Raw genomic sequence first — 10,211 nt, forward strand, 5'->3', positions numbered from 1 at the left:
GTTTTACGGATATTTTGAGCCAAATGGAATTTTGGAATGCGTTGGAAAATAATCATTTTCGGAGAAAATGATGTTTTGAGTAAAATGCATATTTCATCATATGCATGCATGTTGGTTGCATTAATACATTTTCATTACGTGGTTATTTAGGTTATACTTACCTGCGATACCATTTTGTGGTAACGCAGATTTTGATGTAGATGAGGAGGATGAGGGCGAGCCTGAGAAGACGGCTTCGCCTGAGGAGTGATCTGGGATCACTTGCTTAGTTATTTTATTTTACTGTATGTTATTTTAATTTTGGATGACTGTATAACTAATTTTAAACCTTACTGATGTTTAGATTGTATTTAAATTCTGGTACTTAGTTGACTAATCCGCTGCATTATTTTATACACCGTTGCATGTACGCACACACTTGGCACTATCGTTGGGATGCGTGATCGTGTTGTCACTATCCTGGCGTCTCGATTCCCTTGTTTCCTTACATAGGGGTTGGGGGCGCCACAGGTGGTATCAGAGCAGTTCGACTCTGGGTAAAACCACATGTCCCTTAGGAAGTACCATAAATTATTTTATTATTTTAAAATAATTTTTTAAAGGTGTTGTAAGTTACAGTATTTATTAAAAATAAATATGATATATTATGAGTCCCATAATCCACATCACCAGGAGTCACTGCATAGACCCGGGCTTGTACCAATTGTCTCTGGTTGCCCCTTCCACCTCGTCGACCTCCTCGTCCTCCTTGACCTCCTTGAGCTAGACTGGGACACTCACGAGCAAAGTGACCCGGTTGGCCACATCTAAAATGCTGAATTCCCCTTTGGCCGCAGTCGCCCTCATGGGCTCTATTGCACCTGTTACAAACTGGGGCTCAGCCAACAGCACGAACACCAGAGGTTGTCTGCGAATGGGCACCAGTCCTTTGCATGAACTTATGCGGCGACCCAGAACTACTTGCTTCACCAACATAACTCCGTCTCTTCTGACCTGGAGGGGAGCCTACCCCAAAACTATTTTCCCGCTCTGCCATACTTGCCAAATCCACCAACTTCTGAAATTCCATAATCTAAAGACAGGCTACTTGTCTACGTACCTCGTGGTGCAGGCCCTCTTGGAAACGCTCAACCCGTAATTCCTCAGTAGCAATAAGGTGAGGAGCGAACCGTCCAAGCTCTATAAATTTCCTTGCATATTGCTCGACAGTCGTGTCTCCCTGAACCAAATTATTGAACTCTCGAGCCTTTTGCCATCTCACCGAAACAGGGAAGTATCGGTCATCAAATTCTTTCTTAAAACGCTGCCAAGACACAGCAGCCAAGGATCCCAACTCCATTTCTAGGAGTGGCCGCTTGGTCTCCCACCAGTTTGTCACTTCACCTTGCAGCATATGCGTAGTGGGTGCTTGGCCATGAACGCGCTGGGCGCGGAACTGGGCATCGCTACGAAGCCAGGACGTGCAGATGATCCCTAGGGGAGATCATGGTGCATATGATAATAATGGATTAATTGGCTATTTTTTGGGAAAATAGTGTGTGTTGGATTTTGTGTAAATCATTTTCTGGAAAAATGTTTTACGGATATTTTGGGCCAAATGGAATTTTGGCGTGTGTTGGAAAATAATCATTTTCGGGAAAAATGATGTTTTGAGGAAAATGCATATTTCATCATATGCATGCATGTTAGTTGCATTAATGCATTTTCATTACGTGGTTATTTGGGTTATACTTACTTGCGGTACTATTTTGTGGTAACGTAGATTTTGATGCAGATGAGGAGGAAGAAGGCGAGCCTGAGGAGACGGCTCCACCTGACGAGTGATCTGGGATCACTTGCTTAGTTATTTTATTTTACTGTATGGTATTTTAATTTTGGATGACTATATAACTACTTTTAAACCTTATTGATGTTTAGATTGTATTTAAATTCTGGTACTTAGTTGACTAATCCGCTGTGTTATTTTGTACACCGTTGCATGTACACACACTTGGCACTATCGTTAGGATGCATGACCGTGTTGTCACCGTCCTGGCGTCTCGATTTCCGTGTTTCCTTACATGGGGTTCGGGGGCGCCACACAAACTATACTGAGCTAGAGGGATATTCCTCTGTTTTATCAGAGTGCATGTAGAGCAGCTTCTCATTGGTGGAGGCTTGATTCCTTCTTTGTTGAGACTCCCCCTCAAGATGGGCATATATGTTCAGAATGCCCATCTTGGACAATAAAATTTGAAATTGTGCTGTGGACAAAGCCTTCGTGAAGATATCCGTCAACTGAAACTTAGAGCTAACATGAACTAGAGCAATCGCACCAGCAGCTACCCATTCTCGAATAAAATGGAAATCTATCTCTATGTGCTTTGTTCTTTCATGAAAAATGGTGTTCTTGGTAAGATGAATAGTAGCTTGATTGTCACAATATAGCAGTGCTGGCTGTTTGTGCTGTATATTGAAGTCTTTGAAAAGTGTAATTAACCAAACAACTTCACAACAAGTGTAAGCAAGTGCTTGATACTCTGCCTCAGCAGAAGATCGAGATATCGTTGCCTGTTTCTTGGATTTCCAACTCACTAAAGAGTCCCCAAGAAAGACACAAAAACCAGTGACTGACCTTCGAGTTTCAGGACATGCTGCCCAATCTGAATCACTATATACTTTAAGGTGTAAAGAAGAACTAGCTGAAAAGAAGAGACCTTGACCAATTGAACCTTTTAGATACCTCAGAACTCGGTGAGCATGGTGCAAATGAATCTGAGCTAGTTTGTCCACGAATTGGCTGAGAACACTCACGGCATAAGTGATATCTGGTCTACTACTTGTTAAGTAGATAAGCCTACCAATCAGCCTTCGATAGCTTGTAACATCTGTCAACATATCAGTAGAAGAGTGTGCAAGTTTATGATTTGATTCAATTGGAGTACAAGCTGGTTTACAACCAAGTAATCCAACATCTTCTAAGATTTCCAATGTATACTTTCCCTGACACATGTGGATCCCAGCTGCTGTTCTTGCAACTTCTATCCCCAAGAAAAACTTCAAGACCCCAAGATCCTTAATCTTGAACTGACTGTGCAGAAATTCCTTGACATTTTTTATGGTGACTAAATTGTTGCTTCCCACAATTATGTCGTCAACATAAACTAAAAGAGCTGTAAAACCATGTTGATCATTCTTAGTGAATAGAGAGTAATCAGATTTTGATTGGTGAAAGCCAAACGAGAGCAAAGCAATAGTGAACTTTGAGTTCCACTGCCTAGACCAGCTTTTCTTGTTGTTGAGACTCCCCCTAAGCCACATAACCCGGTGGCAAATCCATATATATTTCTTCATCAAGGTCCCCATTCAAAAAGGCATTGTGCACATCAAGTTGGGCCAAGTGCCAGTTATTAACAGCTGCCATTGCAAGAAAGAGTCTAACTGTGGTCAGTTTTGCCACTGGACTGAATGTCTCTTGGTAGTCAAAACCCTCTCTTTGAGTGTACCCCTTTGCAGCCAACTGTTTGAGTGTACCCCTTTGCAGCCATCAGATTTTAACTTTACCTTATATAGATATTTACAGCCAACTGTTTTCGTTCCAAGAGGTAAAGTAGTGATGGACCAAGTGCTATTGGCTTCACGGGCATCAATTTCAGACCTCATGGCAGCTTTCCAATGATCAGAGGCCACAGCCTCTTCTTATGACTTGGGTTCATGGGTTAGTGGGAGGGATAATGCATATGCTCGATGAGATGATGATAAATGATCATATGTGATGTGATTGGTAAGAGGATATGGAGTGGAGAAATTGGATGATGTATGAAAAGGGGCCTGAGAAACAAGATTACAATGATAATCTTGTAAATGGGATGGAGTATTTCTCAGTCGATTTGATCTCCTTGAAACAATGGCTGGATTTTGCTCTACAGCTGGAGCAGGTGTGGGAGAATCAGATTCTGGTGTTGTGAGGTTTGAATCAATTAAAGGAGGATTAGAAGGAAGATGAGAGGGAGCTGGAGGTTGTACAGACTGGTCTGAAAAAGTGGTGGAGGAATCAGTTGTGATTAGAGGAGAATGAAAGTTTGACAATGCAGGTGGAATAACAAAATCAAACTGAGAGGAAGATTGAATAGAATTTGAGGAAAGAGAAGGGAAGGTGGACTCAATAAAGGTAATGTCTCGTGAAATGAATGTGGTATGGTTATCTAAACTATAGACTCTATACCCTTTGACACCAGCGGGGTAACCTATAAAAATGCACATCATAGCTCTAGGGTCAAATTTGGTTCTGTTATGTTTAAGGGTTGACACAAAGCAAAGGCACCCAAAGACTCTCAAATGGGTATAGGAAGGTGGTGAGGCAAAAAAAATCTCATAGGGAGACTTGTTGTTTAAGAGAGGAGTGGGAGTTCTATTTATGAGATAAGTTGCTGTCAAGATGGCGTCTCCCCAAAACTTTGTTGGAAGAGAAACTTGAAAAAGAAGTGCTCGGGCAACGTTAAGAAGATGCTGATGTTTTCTCTCCACAACTCCATTTTGTTGTGGAGTGTAAACACAAGATTTTTGATGTTGAATGCCATGAGAATTATAAAAAATAGGCATGTGAAATTCCATTCCCTTACCTGTCCTTATTTTCTTTATTTTGGAATTGAATTGAGTTTGTGCCATGAGAATGAAATTCTGTAGAAGTTCTTTAGTTTCAAATTTGAATTTCATTAGAAACACCCAAGTTACTCGACTATGATCATCGACAATGGTGAGAAAATTGTGATGGCCTTGTAGAGATGATTGAGAGTAAGATCCCCAAATGTTGCAATGGATTAAATCAAAATTGGAAAAAGTGCAAGAACTGCTTGATTGAAAGGAAGTTCGTTTCTGTTTTGCTAAGTGACAAACATTACAATCTGAAGAAGCATTACATTTAGCATCAAAAGAAATAGACTAAATTGATCTAAGTTTCTGATCAGATAAATGCCCTAGTCTAAGATGCCAAAGGTTGAAATCTTGTTGTGTCACGGCACTGCAGAAGCGAGGATTGGAGGAAAGAGGAAAAACTTTCAAGTTGTTAGAAGTTGCTTGATTGATAGCTTTGTTTTGGAGGGTGCTGGGAAGAAGGAAATAAAGGCCACACTGGATTTTAGCAAGCCCAATCGTCGTCCATGAAGATAGAACCTGTATGAAACAAAATTGACCCAAGAAAACAAGACATAGAGAGGATTCATGAGTGAGCTTGCCAACTGAAAGGAGGTTAAAGGAAAAAGAAGGTACGCAAAGGACACCAGTGAGTATAACGTTGTTTGAGAGGTGCACGGTGCCAATGTGAGTTGCTTCAACATGAGATCCATTTCGTAATTTGAAAAATGACTTGGTGAAGCAAGTGATAGAGCTAAAGAATGAGGTGGAACAGACCATATGGTCTGTAGCACCAATATTGACAATCCAAGGTACATTGGCAATACTAGGAAAAGATTTATGCATAACAGACAAGCAATTGTGTTGATGAGTATCAAAAACAGATGCACTATGATCAATAGAAATGTGAGTGGGAAAGGGAATTATACCAGCCATGTTGGAGTATGCAACAGGGGAAGGATTATTTTCAGTGGACAATTTTTTAGGCTGAGTAGTGGTCTGAACAGAACCTGAGTCATTAAAAGTGAGCTGAGACATCTGTCCATTGATTAGAGCCATGAGTTTCTGAATCTGATTCTGGGATAAGTTCAATTGAGGATTCTCCTGTATTCCCTTTTTTTGATTTTGAGAAGAAACCTGGTTTGCTGAATGTGGAGAAAAAAAATTCCCACTACAATGGTTCTGCTTAGCTTTAGTGAACTTAAAATTTGGTGGGAATCCTATAAGCCTATAGCATTTTTCCTTAGTATGTCCAAGCTTCCCACAATGAAAACAGCTAAGATCATATTTCTCTTTTCTTTTTGCTTGATTACTATAGACTGCTAGTGCTGAAGCCTCAGGAGAAGACACTGTCAAATTTCTGGTCTGTCTTTGTCTTTCCTCCTATAAAACTAGGGAAAAAGCCTTGTCTAGAGAAGGCATAGGACTCATCAAAATTATCTGACCTCTAATGTGTTCATATGAATCATTTAATCCCATATGAAACTTAAATACATAATCTGTCTCTTGAACATCACCAACTGATTTAAGGGCTTGGCAAGTACATAAACCACATGAGCAACATGGGACAGGCCTATAGTTATGCATTTCTTCCCGAATCTCATTAAGTTGAGTGAAATACTCACTTACAGTTTGGTTCCCTTGCAAAGTAGAGCTGAGTTGTTGCTGGAGTTGATAGATGCGCACGTTATCAGGCTGAGCGAAACGGGTTTTCAGCTTTTCCCACACTTCCTTTGCCGAGTTGATGTAGAGCACGTTTGATGCTATCTCCTTCAAAATCGAGTCGAGTAACCAAGATAAAATAAGGTTGTTGCAACGCAACCAGGGGATATACAAAGTGTCAGTCAGATTTGGTGTAGGTACGCTTCCATCAAGAAAGCCTAGCTTGTTTTTTATAGAGATGGCCAAGGTAAATGATCGATTTCATGAGAGATCATTTTGGCCAGAAAGAGGTGGAACAATCATCACAGTGTTGGCATTGTCACTGTAATGTGAATAGAAATGACTCTTTGGATCTTCAGAGGGTGAGACGTTCGTGGATTTCGTCATTGTGAAGAAATGAAATGAGAGCTATAATGCAGTGAAGCTGTATGAAGAAATGACTGAAAAAAAAATGAAGGACCTCAGTTTTCGGAACCTGGGGTCTCTGATACCATGTTGAAGATAAAGAATGAAAGGAAAACGAAGAAGGATTGGAGAGGAAAATATTATTCTCATTCCATCTGTAAATCTGTGCACATCCTCAGTACATATATCCTTCGAGCAACACCATTTTAGCCAATCAGAAAATAGAAAGAATAACCAACCTAGACCTATTCTACATTATTCTAGAATAAAGGCTATCTGTACAAAAAGACAAAAAGAAACGATCCTAACAAACTATGCTGAGCTAGAGGGATATTCCTCTGTTTTATCAAAGTGTGTGTAGAGCAGCTTCTCATTGGTGGAGGCTTGATTCCTTCTTTGTTGAGACTGATTACGCAAATTTATGTTACCATGCAAGAGATCATCATATTGTTAAAGACAAAACCAAACTAGCGATAAAAAAATATGTTGCTGGTACGCACGTCGACATAGAGTAGTTGATCTTGGTGAATGCGTAAACATTGAGAAAAGATATCCAATATCTCTAATGGCAAACTTAGGAGTATTAATATGACTGTCTACAATACCACTACTTTGCAACATCGCAACCTCGATCTGTTTGGTGTCACATTCACATATTGGATACACTTCCATGGAAAACAAAAGCAGCAGCAGTACTTACCATGGTCCCTCGAGCTAGCTTATAATTAAATGCATAGAAATAGTAAGAAAATATGTGTTAAGATGAATATTTCAGATGATTTCATGTGAAAAAGTACTATATATGGACCAAATACCCTTTTTTGTAAGTAATTAAATCTCTGTATAAGCATCTTTCAACTATATATGTGAATGGGCCAATAGTTTGAGCAAAAGTGCCATGAATGAAACATGATGCATCTCATACGTACGCATGCAAAACGTACGATATAAATGGTTATTGACAAAGATGAAGAAGAAAATGTTAGTGAATAATAAGATCCTTACACTAATTGAAGCGCCATATGGTCTTGGCCGCGTGGGAACTGTACTTGATTGGGCTGCAATGAATCTACTTGGAAATAGTCTCGAGAATCAAATGGCTGAGAGTGCAAGAGCTCATAGTTTCCCACTCCTGCAGGCATCCCATTCAAGTTTTGCTGGCTTCTCTCATTGTCGGCTATCTATACCATCCACACAAAATCCCGATACACACCACCATTGGTATTACAATTGTGCATGCTCTGTGTGTGTATATATGTGTGTAGAATGAGAGGTCTAGAGAGAGAGAGAGAGAGAGAGAGAGACCTTTGCACGGAGAAGCTGGTTATTATTATACAAGTCAACTTCCTGCAAATTAAATATAGGCAATTTAAGAATATTAAAGTTTGAGTATGACAACAACATTCAGCAGCTAACAAAAGTTTTACTAGCTTTTTGGTATGACCAAAGTGAATAACTTGATCTTTGACAAATTATATCATTTATTGAAACATGAAAATATTTTAAAAAAAAAATTCAAAATAGATAATATGTACACAAATTCTTTGCCGAACAGGTAAAAAGAAAAAAAATACACTTAGCGACAATAAAACGATGATTCTAATAGGAATTAATTAATATTGTTACTCATGATGCTATCTTCTAACATAAACATACAATCTCTCTAAGAGTAACGCTACGGCCATCGTTGAGAGCTCCCGTTAGTGTATTTTATGTGTTTTTTTTATATATACATTTTTTAACACTTTTAAAATATTTTTGAAAATTAAAAAAAAATTACAATATCATTAAAAAATACTTCCTTAATCATGAAGTACAAAAAAAACAAAAACCCTACGGGAGCTCCCAGCAGGAAGACTAGTATTAATGTTCATCGATCCCTCTAAATAGTTAACCACTTTATAACCCTCAGTGTGGAAGGAAAATCCACCGTTCATGCTCTTTTCTCAACCCTCATTAATTTGCAATTGACAACCGTTATTGGATCGAGAAATGTAGCCTTTGGTAAAAACGATCGAATTAGGGCATCTTTCGTTGTCAGGTTGACACTTCATGCAAGTGTAGTACGTACTCTAGCTATGATATTTGAGAAATATGAATAGTCCAAGGAAAAAGATTATAATTTGATCATAATTTTGTCTTCAAGATAGATAATGCATTTTGTGATTATCAGGATAATTAAATTTCTCGGAAAAGTAACTGGGGCTCTCCCGTTGTTAAGTGTTTTTCTTCATGATGTGCATTTAATTACCCCTTAACCTCGTCCATGGTACTGTACTTGTGTAGTGGCATTAATATCTCTATATATCATGTTAGCTTGCTAGAAAATATTGTTTCTAGAGCTGGCCCTCATCTAGTACTACTGTTAGCCAGAAGCACTTTCTTTCTGTTTTTATATATTGTGTTTGAATTCCTGGATGATTATCAAAGGCTTAAATCATGCCAGATTGAGTTGTATTAGAAGTTGAATGGGGTTGTTGATGGTGGTGTTCGCTAATACATGTAATTGAGTTTTTTTTTAATTGTTTGTATTGCAAATTGATACTGTTGAACTGAAATTTCTAGCTAGCTAGCCCCTTTTTAGCTGTTCATATTTATATTTTACTTTTCTGTACGTTGATGCAAGGTGCATTATGGTTCTTGAGACGTTTCAACGTACGTATTATTCAATAAAAAATATGTATACCAGTGCCATTGAGAAGTAATTATAACCTGATGTTATCAATCCTGAGGTGCATTTTGGTCGTGGAAATATGGATTTTTGCTGTTATTTTATGTGGAAGAGAAATATAATTAAAAGTTGAGAACAGGCTTTCAAATTTGCACCTTGATTAATTTGTATTACTCTCTAATTATTTGGTTTTGATTAATATTATGCGTCGATATATCGTGCCACATCGTAGACTTAACATGAATATTGTTGTAAACTTGTGTTGTAATCATATTAGTGTTGCTTGTTACATTTGTTAATGCATCTTGATAATTGCATTTTGTGCTTTATTGTCTTAGTATATTGATGCACTTGTTATGTTAATGCTATAGTTGCATCTTGTTACATTAATTAGGTGTCTTACATGATGTGTGTTAGAATAATAGAATTGTGAAACTTTCCTCCGGACTTTTCATTATGCCAACAGTGGTCTATATATAGACTTTTACAAGAGAGAGAGGAAAGAATAAGTTTGTTATACAATAGTAGAGAAATAACATAATGCAATACAATTCGTAAAGTGCTATTCTAAGTGCTGTGGTTGCTTTGTTGTTGGTGCAGTGCCTCTTTGGTGTTTATCTTGATGATCAGTAGAGGCACATAGGTTAATATGCCCCCTCGAGTCCAAGGGGGTGTTAACCAAATTGAGACGAGTCACAAAGCTGAGGACCTAGTCAGCAACGATCGGCTTGGTTAGGACATCTGCCAGTTGTTCTTTTGAGCTGTAGAAGGCAATTTTTAAAGTGTTTCATGCAACAGGATCTCTGACGAAGTGATAGTCAATATCCATGTGTTTTGTCTTGGAATGATCGACAGGAATTGC

The 10,211-nt window shown here is 38.5% G+C and overlaps 1 protein-coding gene across 1 annotated transcript; it reads right to left on the minus strand.

The window, feature by feature from the left end:
* Positions 1-2,085: 2,085 nt before the first annotated feature.
* Positions 2,086-3,300, minus strand: LOC108980853 (uncharacterized mitochondrial protein AtMg00810-like). The gene has a single exon (XM_018951885.1). It carries the CDS (start codon positions 3,298-3,300, stop codon positions 2,086-2,088), a length of 1,215 nt encoding a protein of 404 aa, XP_018807430.1.
* Positions 3,301-10,211: the final 6,911 nt, after the last annotated feature.

Source organism: Juglans regia, chromosome 4, assembly GCF_001411555.2.
Source record: "Juglans regia cultivar Chandler chromosome 4, Walnut 2.0, whole genome shotgun sequence".
Taxonomy (NCBI): Eukaryota; Viridiplantae; Streptophyta; class Magnoliopsida; order Fagales; family Juglandaceae; genus Juglans; species Juglans regia.

What these genes read in the sequence shown, in the direction of transcription:
- LOC108980853 (XM_018951885.1), bottom strand. Translation starts at nt 3,300, where the DNA reads ATGTGGCTTAGGGGGAGTCTCAACAACAAGAAAAGCTGGTCTAGGCAG.